At 44.7% G+C, this 12871-nt stretch overlaps 1 protein-coding gene across 1 annotated transcript; it reads left to right on the forward strand.

Annotated features, from left to right (window-relative positions):
• The first annotated feature begins 1264 nt into the window (after positions 1-1264).
• LOC132448697 (carboxypeptidase O-like) lies at positions 1265-7796 on the forward strand. Its single transcript, XM_060040181.1, has 11 exons — positions 1265-1429; positions 1916-1982; positions 2455-2556; positions 2883-2993; positions 3319-3438; positions 3572-3665; positions 3930-4022; positions 4506-4615; positions 4976-5060; positions 5757-5837; positions 6688-7796. Exons 1-11 carry the CDS (start codon positions 1371-1373, stop codon positions 6897-6899), a joined length of 1134 nt encoding a protein of 377 aa, XP_059896164.1. The 5' UTR covers positions 1265-1370; the 3' UTR covers positions 6900-7796.
• The last annotated feature ends 5075 nt before the right edge of the window (positions 7797-12871 follow it).

The following is a 12871-nucleotide window of genomic DNA, read 5'->3' on the forward strand; positions in this document are numbered from 1 at the left end:
AGCAGCAACATACAATCTGATCTGGCAGTTATTGGGAACCAGTTGAGAGAAGCTCAAATGCTGATTCTCTCTTTCTTTCTGACTCTCTCTTTTTCTTTCAGACTTTCTTTTTCTATCTCTCTCTCTTTCTCTATCTCTTTCTCCCAATGATTCTCTCTCTCTCTCTCTCTCTCTCTCTCTCTCTCTCTCTCTCTCTCTCTCTCTCTCTCTCTCTCTCTCTCTCTCTCTCTCTCTCTCTCTCTCTCTCTCTCTCTTTATTTCTATCTCTCTTTCTCACACAAATTTTCTTTCTCTAATCTGACCTCCTCCTCTCTCCTGTATAAAGGATTCTCCCTCCCTCGCTCCTCCTCTATCTCTTTCTCCCACTCTATCTCTTACTCCCTCTCTATCCCCTCCCTCACTATCTCTATTATATTATGGTGGTGGTATAGTCTGACTGTCAGCAGAGTTAACGAGAGAAAGAGAGAGTGAAAGAGAGAGACAGAGATAGAGAGAGAGAATGAATACTTAATTCTTTCACCCACAGTAGGACATTCCTTGAGTGTGTGTGTGTGTGTGTGTGTGTGTGTGTGTGTGTGTGTGTGTGTGTGTGTGTGTGTGTGTGTGTGTGTGTGTGTGTGTGTGTGTGTGTGTGTGTGTGTGTGTGTGTGTGTGTGTGTGTGTGTGTGTGTGTGTGCGTTGTTCTGTAGACTGCTAATGTAACATTGTCACGCTACTCTACATTTTGCAGATCTTGCATCATATATATATATTTTAACTTGAACTTGTAATGGTCTGGGATTCTGATAATTCTACTACTACTATTACTACTACTACTACTACTTCTAATAATACTACAACCACTACTACAAACTAATAATAAATAGTGCCTTTACAGTGATGGAACATAGTTATAAAAGATTGAATCATGGCCGTTTTATGCTTATAAAAACATCACATTCTTCCACCTAATGAATAGTCAGATTGCTAGGTCCCTCTCAAACAATACGAGTTATGTATCAAGGCAAACAACATATATTCACGTTTCCAGACCAAACAACCTATAATTCCATCCATGAGTTACATTCTTAGGGACCTGGAAATCTGAGTATATTTTAATGCACTTTGAGAATCATATGCAACCCTACTATCAAATACATTATGTTTGTTTACTGTCACATTGACATTGACTGCCACACCAGAATTTACAAGGCAAAGTGTGGTGAGATAATAAAATGGTAATAAATCAACTTGTGCTTGTAAAGAGGCCGGTTATCATTAAAGCTCCTGTACATGACAGAGGTCGCTGGTCTCAGTGAACAGCAGCGATCTGCCAATACGGTCGCTTTTGTCCAATCGTCTGTAGAAGTACCAAACACAGTGGCAGAAGGATGCCGTCCTCTGGGCTGCTGGTGTTCCTGCTGGTGCTTCATGCCAACTTAAAGTTCAGGTGAGTCCTTCAGCTTTATATTCACCAGAGGCATTTACATTTATGGAGAGAAAGACCCTTTATAGAGTAAGTGCTTTGGTTTGTGGATGTCAATCGTTCTGTCACCTAGTTGTTAACAAGTGAATGCATCAAGACCAATATGTTCTTCGATCTCCTCTCAATACTTATTTCATCATGTCATGTTACATTAGGGTTATTGATATTCATGGTCTGCCAAAGTTCATATAACTCCAATAAATAGTAGGACCAAAGTCAAAACTGAGGTAGGCCTACCTTGATGTGGTTTTCAGCCTTTTCATTATAAGGAATACCATAACGAATATAAGAATTATGCAATGTAAAAACGTTGTAATCTTTTAAATGTTATAAAATGTTAAATTAAAGCAACATTAATGTTTTCTGTTCTGCTACATTTAAATATGTGATTTGAAGATTAACCACACGTGATATGTTTAATAATAATGTGAACTTTCTGTTTGATGAAAGTTTGTCGCTGGGAGTTTCAGAGAGGATATGGAATTACAACTACACCAGATATCATCCTATGGATGAGGTAAGAAATACCTTTAGCATGTTAAACAGCCGGTAAGGTACACCTGATACCACACTATAGAACATGTAACGTACACCATGGTCAACTATAGAACAGGTAAGGTACATCTGGTACCGCACTATAGAACAGGTAAGGTACACCTGGTACCACACTATAGAACAGGTAAGGTACACCTGGTACCACACTATAGAACAGGTAAGGTACATCTGGTACCACACTATAGAACAGGTAAGGTACACCTGGTACCACACTACTGTATAGAACTGGTAAGGTACAACTGGTACCACAATATAGAACAGGTAAGATCTCTATCTCTCTCTCTCTCTCTCTCTCTCTCTCTCTCTCTCTCTCCCTCTCTCTCTCTCTCTCTCTCTCTCTCTCTCTCTCTCTCTCTCTCTCTCTCTCTCTCTCTCTCTCTCTCTCTCTCTCTCTCTCTCTCTCTTTCTCACTCTCGCTCTATGTCTCTCTGTAGATCTCCAGTTGGATGGACAGTGTGGAGGAGCAGAACCCTAAGCTGGTGACCTCCCTTGTCTACGGCCAGACATTCGAGAAGAGAGACATTAAGCTACTCAAGGTTTGTTGTTGAAATACAGCTTGAATCACAGTCGGAAGGTACTGGAGTTAATGAAAAAGTCCCCAAAATCACCACCAGGTCTGAAGTTGATCAGCCATTTAAAATTTGATAAACTACTGACATCACAAGAGTGAGTTTCCACCCAGATTTGAACAGAGAGATAGATCAGTGTACCGGCTTACCAGTTGGTACAGCCCTCAGGGAGGAGACCGGGTAGTTGATACAACCATCACACATCTGGGTGGCGCCTGTTATGTTATGTCACTAGTGGTTTGATCATGAGTGTGCTTTTAGTGGTTGTGTGACTGAGGTTCTGGTCTCTCCAGTTTGGTCTGCCGGATCCCGGGGGTCTGGAGAAGAAGGCGGTGTGGGTGGACTGTGGGATCCACGCCAGAGAGTGGATCGCTCCAGCCTTCTGCCAGTGGTTTGTTAAAGAGGTACACATGCAGGGAGCACAACCAAACAGTGGTTCAGCCTACAAACCCAGATACACAACATATATACACACTAGCGGGGGCAGGCCAGGTCTTCTAGTAGTTGACTTCAAGCAGAAAGGTTCAGGGTTTGAACTCCAATGTTCCTGAATGACAAGCATCTGACATTGACTGTTAGTAACCTGGGTTAAATCCATCTGCTACATGACTATATAGCCAACTGCAAATACTGAATTCTGCGTACATACAAATGTATAGATACAGTCCTCACACATGCTTTTTCTTTTTAGTATGAATCATTTCAATATTAATAAGGGCTCCTCTTCAGATTTTACAGTCCTACAACGAAAGTGACGTGAGGCTGACCAAGTTTCTGCAGAAGATTGACCTCTATGTGACCCCTGTGCTCAATGTGGACGGATACATGTTCTCCTGGACCAATCAGAGCGTGAGTTTCACAATGAGACACAAAGAAGATTTTACTAAAACAGGGTTAAATTACCTATCGCATGACCAAGGATCCATTTGTGTGTGTGTGTGTCTGTGTTTGTGTGTGTGTGTTTGTGTGTGTGTATGTGTAGACTCGTCTCTGGAGGAAGTCCAGGTCCCTCCCTCCTCAAGGCTGTGGTTGCCACGGCGTCGACCTTAACCGAAATTTCAATGCAAACTGGGGGAGTGAGTAGTAAAGTTACTATAATGTGACTGCTTCGATTGCTACCCTAATCACGGTTGCTGTGGCAACACCCTGTTGCCACAGCAACCGTGATTGGGGTAGCAATTGGTGTTTGCGTAGAGTAGTCCAATGTTGCGTGTAGCCAGGTGTGTAGTATGTATTCAGGTGTAGGGCTGTATGTCAGATAATGTGTGGTCCATTCTGTTGGAAAAGCTCTTTTTGAATAAAGTTTGACTGATGGTTGACGGACGATGCTCTGTTTCCAGCGGTGGGTGTGTCAACTGACTGCTGTTCCAACACGTACTGCGGCGTGTCTCCAGCCTCTGAACCCGAGGCCAAGGCAGTGACGGACTTTGTTGGTGAGTATTTAAAGTCGTTATATCATGGCCCCGGGTGTGACTGTGATTAGCCATTACAAGACCTTTGAAAATCCCCCTTTTCCAATGTGCCATAATGTCACCCCATTAATACAATGACTGGACTGGAGCAACAGGTGTCTGCAGGATAAACCTCACTCCTCACGCCTTAAGATCGTTCTCACCGCTGACCTGGATGGCTGCGTTCAAGTAAAAGCGTCTCCGAGACCTAGGGTACCCGGTTTGAGCCCCTAGTGCTTAGTGGGGGTGCCATTGGAGAACCGTTACATACTGCTCCATATACATATCGCCTATCTTTGCATGTTAGCCCTACAATAGTTAGCATGTTAGTTACAAACTCTAGCTAATCGTGTATGCTCTCTCTTTCTCTATTTAAGGTACTAGGGTGGATCAGTTCTTGCTCTCTCTTTCTCTATTTAAGGTACTAGGGTGGATCAGTTCTTGCTCTCTCTTTCTCTATTTAAGGTACTAGGGTGGAACAGTTCTTGTGCTACCTGACCATCCACTCCTCTGGTCAGCTGATCCTCCTGCCTTATGGACACCCCCAGATAACAGCCCCCAACTACGAAGAGCTGGTCTGTATGTGTGTGTGAGTGTGTGTGTGTTGATGTGTGTGTGTGTGTGTGTGTGTGTGTGTGTGTGTGTGTGTGTGTGTGTGTGTGTGTGTGTGTGTGTGTGTGTGTGTGTGTGTGTGTGTGTGTGTGTGTGTGTGTGTGTGTGTGTGTGTGTGCGTGCGTGCGTGCGTGCGTGCGTGCGCGTGTGTGGTGAAGGAGATCTTTATGCATGTGTGTGTGTGTATTTGTCTGTGCATGTGCGTGTGTGTATATTTTGGTGCGTGGTGTGTCTATTGTTGAAGCAGATTGTAGTAATACTGTACTACAGTAAGTTGTAGTAACATGTTGCAGTGATACTGTGTACTGTGTTGGTGGACCCAGGTGTCAGTGGGCAAGGCAGCAGCCTCTGAGATGAAGAAGTTATACGGAATGGAGTACAGGGTTGGAACATCTCCACAAATACTGTGTAAGAACAAACACAAACCCATCACCCAACACATGGTGATGGACGGGTCAAATCAACCAATCAGATCAACGGAAGCCGCCATGTTATTTTTAGACATAACAGTCGCTTCTAATTGCGTCACACCTAAACCCACCTCAAAACCAACGCTGATTGGCCGGTCATTTATCGATCAGCTCCAAAATTTCTCCATCGAAGGTTACCAGACTGATCTGCGAGTAAATACAATGGAGCTCGCGAGATCAGGATGGTTTCACGAGGCTACTGTGGGGCACAAACACAGAAGATAACAAAGTATACTTATTAACACAGCAATAAACAACGTGTGCAAATCCAAGGCCATCTGCCTCGTTCCCACACTCACTGCAGCTTAACTCCTCAAAGACCACAAAAATATCTATCCTTCCTCCTCTCTCCTCCCTTTCTTCCATTCCCCTCCTCCACTCTCCTCCTCCTACTTTCCTCACCTCCTGCTCTTCATTCCTCTCTCCACCTCCTCCGTATTCAATAACTACCCCTCCTCCTCCTCATCCTCCACCCCCTCCTTCTACCCTCTTCTTCCTTCCCTCCTGCCCTCCTTCCCTCTCCTCCTCCCCTCCTTCATTCTCCTCCTCCTACACCTCCTGTCCTCCACTCCATTCTCTTCTCTCCTCCGTATGCTCCTCTCCATTTCACCCCCTCCTCCTCTGCTCTGATCAGATGCTAACTCCGGGTCCAGTAGAGACTGGGCGAGGCTGCTGGGCATTCCCTTCTCCTACACCTTTGAGCTGAGGGACAAAGGTGAGTCTGAACACCAAGTACATAACACACCACGTCCACTAAGGTAAATGCAGCCATGCAGGAATGCCGGGAAACGTATACGTTGAAATCTATTTACCGTTAAATCTATAATATAAAGTATATTTATATCTCAATTTATTTATATTTATACAAGCCATTTGTAACAATTTCCATGCCACACTCCAACTAGGTGTGTTTTACTGGGCTCCTCCATAACAAGGACGCAGGGTGGTGGTGTTTGAACTGGTTTATTGCGTACTTTGAGACAAATTATACTGAGAAGGAGGTGTAGCATGATGCCATGCAGGAGAGTGTGTGTGGTGACCGCTGGTTAACCTGTGAGCTTTGATCTGATCAGTCAATGCACAACAGGTGTGCAGCCTCTCCCGGCCCAAGTCCAATCAGTCTGACTCGGGTCAGGTGAGGCTGCTTAAACCAGCCGTCAATCCACACACACTCCACCACCATTGTTTTGTTCTCTAAATATCACATTCAAATGAAATAGAGTTACTGATGATCCAGTTTGAGTATATTTTCGATTTAAAGATCTCTCTTTGTGTCTGATAAGATAAAATAATATAAGCCGACTGGAAATATGGTTGTTTTTAAACATCTTCTTCGTTCTGATAATCCAGAGTTTAAACAGCTTTGCTTGGTTCTGATATTCCAGGTTCATTTTTGAACATCTGACCCTGTGTGTGTGTGTGTGTGTGTGTGTGTGTGTGTGTGTGTGTGTGTGTGTGTGTGTGTGTGTGTGTGTGTGTGTGTGTGTGTGTGTGTGTGTGTGTGTGTGTGTGTGTGTGTGTGTGTGTGTGTGTGTGTGTGTGTGTGTGCGGATAACCTCTTCCAGGGGAGTTTGGCCACCTGCTCCCAGAGGATCAGATCAAGCCCGCCTGTGAGGAGGCCTACGTGGGGGTCACCTCCATCCTCTCCTACGTGTACGACAAGAACTTCCCTAACGACAAACTGCCCACCGCCGCCGCCACCGCCTGCGTGCACGCCACTGGGCTCATCGTCATGACGACACTGGCTACACTCCTCGTTACGTTGGGATCTGTGTGAGACGGTTTGGAATCGAAATCGGGTTTGGAATCTGTAATCGGAATCACAATGTGTATTATTGCTGAGTTGGTTTACCCATACATGGAATTTGGGTACATGTTAGTGCAAGGAAAAAGTACAAAGTAAAGATAATGTAACTGTATGGTAATTGTAATTGTAAAATAATAATAAAATATTTTGGGTGAGTGGGCGAATGGTTGGAAAATGGTGATAAATATCAAAGTATCAAGTAATCAAAGAATAAGTACAATAGGATGATCTGTCTTTCTCCCATTTCTCCCAAATGCTCATATCAGTGCGATATTTAAGCATGAAATATTTCAACCGTATTAATGCCTAACACCATCTAGTGTAGATTATTGTTTCTCTGATTAAGACTTTCTAGATCAAAGTTGATCATTGGCACTGATAATTATTATCTGGAATATGATTGTTTATTTATTGTCCTTATCATGTAAACTATTTATAACAGCTCAAATCCATGCTATTCATTAATAGATTCTAACATTGCATAAACATTTGATTACTTCTTGTAGCTTATGGAAATAAAATATGTTCCAAAACAAATGAAAAAGAAACTAGTGCCGTTTCCTTACAGCAGGGGGCGCTGATGCTCCACCTTTCCTGACGTGAGAGTCGCTACTCTTGGTTGAATATTACTTTCTCACACCAAGTGCTATTTCTAACGAGAAACACCCGGAAACACCAGCCTTCATCCATGGAAACTAAACTAGTTAAATTACATTGAAATGTGAATTGTGAGATGACCTAGTGCTCCACGTCTTGCAGGAATAAAGTGAGTAAATTACAGTCTCCCTATATTCCTCTCTGAGTAAATTAAGCCCAGTTCAGGCAATGTGTCAAATGAAATGTAATAAACAACTTATTTTATCCTTATTAGCCTACATCCAACTATACATTTTAGCCGAATTCATTCATAACAAAAATAACAGTATTTCAAAATTACTGACATTATGTTCAAAAGTTCCTTTACAAATCAAGTCCTCTTGGCTGTCTGGAGGCTATCTTGATAAAGGCTCAGATTGATGATGGACAACACAAATCCGTTGGTTGATAGTGATGCTGGAAGCAGCCAAGAGGAGCTCTATCCCTTTTCTCACTTTCTTTACACACAAACACACACACACACACACACACACACACACACACACACACACACACATACACACACACTCTTTCTCTTATTGTGTTAATCTTTGCTCCATTGTTGTATCTTATCTCCTACTGATTTCTCTCTCTCTCTCTCTCTCTCTCTCTCTCTCTCTCTCTCTCTCTCTCTCTCTCTCTCTCTCTCTCTCTCTCTCTCTCACTCTCTCTCACTCTCTGCTATTGACAGTGACATTGACTTAATGCAGCTGCATAACTTATGTGGGGTTGAATGATGGAACAGGGAATGGACTGTTCCCCTAAGCTGTGTGTGTGTGTGTGTGTGTGTGTGTGTGTGTGTGTGTGTGTGTGTGTGTGTGTGTGTGTGTGTGTGTGTGAATAATGTATGGGACTGGCGGGGGAAAGAGTGATATTTCAGCCCACATAAAAACCTCAACTGGACAAAAGAGAGAAAGGGACAGGTCATTAGGGAACCGGGAGAATGAACACACACACACACACACACACACACACACACACACACACACATCCACACACACACATATATGCACAACATGTTGGCATGCCTATTCCATCCCATCAAAAACAATATATATTTATTGCCTGATCTCTTACTCGCATACAAATAACAGGCACACACACACACACACACGCACACACACACACACAAACCGTACATACACTAACATGTGCACTATATTGCTCTTTCTCCCACGCACAGACACACAATAAAACTGCAAGAGTGCCGCAGATCGAAATTGATTTCAATTCACAAAGCCGAAGTCTGGATGTTACAGATATCACCTGCTCATCATTGGCCTGTGTGTGTGCGTGCGTGCCTGGCTGTGTGTGTGTTTATGTGTGTGTCTAGGGGAGAGAGGGAGGCGGTAGCTGTGCTTTAGGCGAACTACAGTATAAATCATGGAGATAAAGACAGATATGAAGATGAAGTGTGTGGGCGGTACTCTGCAAAGGTTAGAAGGCTGGAGAAAAACAAGAACATATCTCACGCGTCCATTTAGAGGGAGGAAGAAGAAACGCTGCGCAAGACAAACACACGGCCGAGGCGTCGATAAAGGACAGGAAAAACTGAAAATATGAAGCGATACATCTGAGTAAAGTCTCTATAACAAACGCCATAAGTGATTGATGTCTTTCAGGGAGAGCAGATAGAACCTATAGCTTCGCCCACCGCCAACCCGGCGTACACATTTACATATTTATGCTCTGTTATTGCGCCATAACGAGCGAGTCGGGGGGAGCGGCGGCCATTTTGTGTGCGAGGGTGACACGATGGATGTGTCGGGGGTGCCAGTCGGGGTGGTGAGAGAGAGAGAGAGAGAGAGAGAGAGAGAGAGAGAGAGAGAGAGAGAGAGAGAGAGAGAGAGAGAGAGAGAGAGAGAGAGAGAGAGAGAGAGAGAGAGAGAGAGAGAGAGAGAGAGAGAGAGAGAGAGAGAGAGAGAGAGAGAGAGGGAGAGAGAGAGAGAGAGAAAGAGAGAGAGAGAGAGAGAGAGAGAGAGAGAGAGAGAGAGAGACGGACAAGCCGCCTGTGGCCAAATGGAGATATCCGTCTCGCTAAGCCCTTTTTTATGGCGCCGCGGTGCAGTGAAAAATCCTGATGACAACACATTTTGTGCTCTGTCGAGACGAACACAGAAAAAGGGGACGGCGGCTGACAGATGGAGCACGGGGCAGCTGAGGGGAGAGCATTTCCAGAGCGGGGAATGTGTTTATACTGGTTGAGAGATGATGTGATGCTGTAATGCTCTTCAAGGCGTTTAAAGGGGCTGGGGTTTTGGCCTGGCGGTCTTATTAACATGATGGTGACGTTATGGACTCCTCTGACTTGACTTGTGGATAGAAAGCCAACGCACTACGACTGAGCTAGTGGGCCGTTCAACCTTGTGGACCTTTGGAACTTTCACGGTTAAAGGGGGATATTGCTATGCTGAGTGAGTGTGTCTGTCTGTGTGTGTGCGTGTGTCCATGGGTGTGTGCATTGCTTATATGTTGTGTTTCCCTCCCACGATAAATAGGATTGTGTGTGTGCGCTTGCTTGTGTGTGTGTGCAAGCTCCCATAAAAAAATAGCATTGTGTGTGTTTGTGTGTGTCTATGAGGAGTTGAAATGTGACATGTCTTTATATGTGTTTGTGTGTGTGTATGTGAGTGGTTATTGTGTGCGTGTGTTTGTTAGCTCCCATTAAAAACGTGCATTGTGTGTGTGTGTGTGTGTGTGTGTGTGTGTGTGTGTGTGTGTGTGTGTGTGTGTGTGTGTGTGTGTGTGTGTGTGCATGTGTGTGTGTATGGCCTACTCCCTCTGATCAATGCACACGACATCACTTCTGAAACAAACTGCCACGCACAATCAATAACAGCGATAGCATTGCTGTATAACAGTCACTATAGATCAATGAGGATGGGTTCTTCATCCGTATGTCATAATCATTACTACAGCCAGTCAATAACCGCCACACACCATGATGGTTGTAGCGTGGGCGTGTGTGCTTGGGCGTGTGTGTCTGTGTTTGTGTGTTTGTGTGTTCATGCAGAACAGACAAGAAGAGCAGACACCGTACGTCCACACCGTACGTCCACACTCACAAAGTTTCGCTGCGAATATTTCTGTTCGCTTTGGTCGCTCAAGTCGCTCATGACGTACAATTCAATTATGCAGACGCATTTAAAGGAGCCATCTGCTTTTAGTACAGACAGCCATATCAAAGAGTTAATACACTTTGGCCATATTGCCGAGACGGTTTTGCTTGTTGGATAAAGTGCTTCGACAACAGTGATTCCCCCCAATATAAAAAAACTCCTAAAATGTAGGCTAATTACAACCGAGAACAAAAAACCCTGCGTGCTGTAGTAGGCTAGTTAAAATATGTTTCACTGATCTCCATCTGCACTCATTCGTCGCACTCAAAACAAATAGACATTGGCGCACATGGCTAATTTGCATACGTGCACAGGACTGGTTGGCTCCGCAAAGCAAATAATGGAACATATCTATCTATCAACGCGTGTCTATTTTTAATGTGATGTATTGTTTGTATGTCCAGTCAGACTTGTTCTGTGTGGTCTTGTAGGCTACTGTCCTGTGTGGGCCGAACCACCTAAATGGATTCCCGACGATTTGTGTCGTTTGGTATTAATAAAGACTTGACTAGGCTATCTATCTATCAGACTATTTAATTAAGAATTATTCACCTCAGGCTCCGTGAATAGTGGGGAATAGAGGGATAAAAGACAATAGATATATTGTCATTTATCCCTCGTCTTGTCGATTAGTTTGTTTATGTGACGATTTCAAAAACTTTTTGGGTTTTGTTTAAAGCATGCTACACGCGATTGGTTGGTTAGATTGGTGGCATGGAAAGCAAATGAAAATGATTCCCGCTTAAATACGAACGTTCTAGATGTATAAATACTCCCGCTTATCATCACTTGGTATCCAAACCACTATGGCGTTTCGATCTCTGAACTGAAAAAGGGTTGGGTCGTACAACACCGGGTGCCCAGTTACAGCCGCGATTAATACTTCAGCCGACATTTTGTTCAGTGAGTGAATAAAGGTAGGTAGGAACCAAAGTGCCTGCCGGTGTTCCCTGGGATCCACGCAAGCGAAGAGCGTCTACATTCCGATTGGCTGTCAGTGTTTGGCCGCTGAAGCGCGTCATAGTCATTTGCATAAAGTTAAAACGTTTTCAACTTTTTTTTGACGCTCTGGTCGCTCAACTTTGGCCGCTGGTAGCGTTGGTCGCTTTGGTCGCTTTGGTCGCTCTTGCCCATAGAAAGTGAATGACTTCCGGCGATTTGGTCGCTCAATTCGCTTCTGGTGTGGACGTACAGGGGAGACAGAAGAGGACGTGTGTGTATCGGTGAAGAGCACGGTGGTGTGACACCTGGGTGTGACCTCAGTCAATATCATCTGTGACGGAACCATGTTAGGACCCCATACTAGACCCCCTACTCCCTTCCTTCCTCGCTGGTCTTTTATAGGCATGGTACCCCTCACACTGGGAATGTGTGTGTGTGTGTGTGTGTGTGTGTGTGTGTGTGTGTGTGTGTGTGTGTGTGTGTGTGTGTGTGTGTGTGTGTGTGTGTGTGTGTGTGTGTGTGTGTGTGTGTGTGTGGTGGTGGGGGGGGGGGGGGTTGGGCAGTAGGAGGGGAGCTTCCTGTGATGTTCACAAACAGAAGACCCAGACACCCTCCTCACCAGGTACACACCCTCCTCCTCATCACCAGGTACACACCCTCCTCATCACCACCAGGTACACACCCTCCTCATCACCATCAGGTACACACCCTCCTCATCACCACCAGGTACACACCCTCCTCATCACCACCAGGTACACACCCTCCTCATCACCACCAGGTACACACCCTCCTCATCACCACCAGGTACACACCCTCCTCATCACCATCAGGTACACCCTCCTCATCACCACCAGGTACACACCCTCCTCATCACCACCAGGTACACACCCTCCTCATCACCATCAGGTACACACCCTCCTCATCACCACCAGGTACACACCCTCCACCGCACCTCTCTCAACCCAAAATAAACACCTAGATGTTCTGCCGTATCGTTGCAATTAACTAGCTGAGACAACCCTTTGGTTGTTCCACACCAAAGGGTTGTCTGAGTTATTTGATTGCATTGATACGGCCAAACAGGTGGGTGTGTATCTTCTAGCTTATTCTGGTGAAATCCTCAGGGTGGACATGTCGCTCTGCTATTTTCTAATATAAGAGAGTACTGCCTCATATGTGGGATCGCTGAAAACTTGAACCATTGACGCCATTATTCCGGGATTTGCGTTCTCCAGTCTGATTTGG

The sequence above is a fragment of the Gadus macrocephalus genome, chromosome 20 (genome assembly GCF_031168955.1).
Source record: "Gadus macrocephalus chromosome 20, ASM3116895v1".
NCBI classification, from domain to species: domain Eukaryota; kingdom Metazoa; phylum Chordata; class Actinopteri; order Gadiformes; family Gadidae; genus Gadus; species Gadus macrocephalus.

Bases quoted from the DNA above. Each gene is read 5' to 3' on its own strand.
- LOC132448697 (XM_060040181.1), top strand. From the start codon at position 1,371: ATGCCGTCCTCTGGGCTGCTGGTGTTCCTGCTGGTGCTTCATGCCAAC. The intron at 3,439-3,571 runs GTGAGTTTCACA...GTGTATGTGTAG, and splicing joins TCTCCTGGACCAATCAGAGC to ACTCGTCTCTGGAGGAAGTC. The intron at 3,666-3,929 runs GTGAGTAGTAAA...CTCTGTTTCCAG, and splicing joins TTTCAATGCAAACTGGGGGA to CGGTGGGTGTGTCAACTGAC.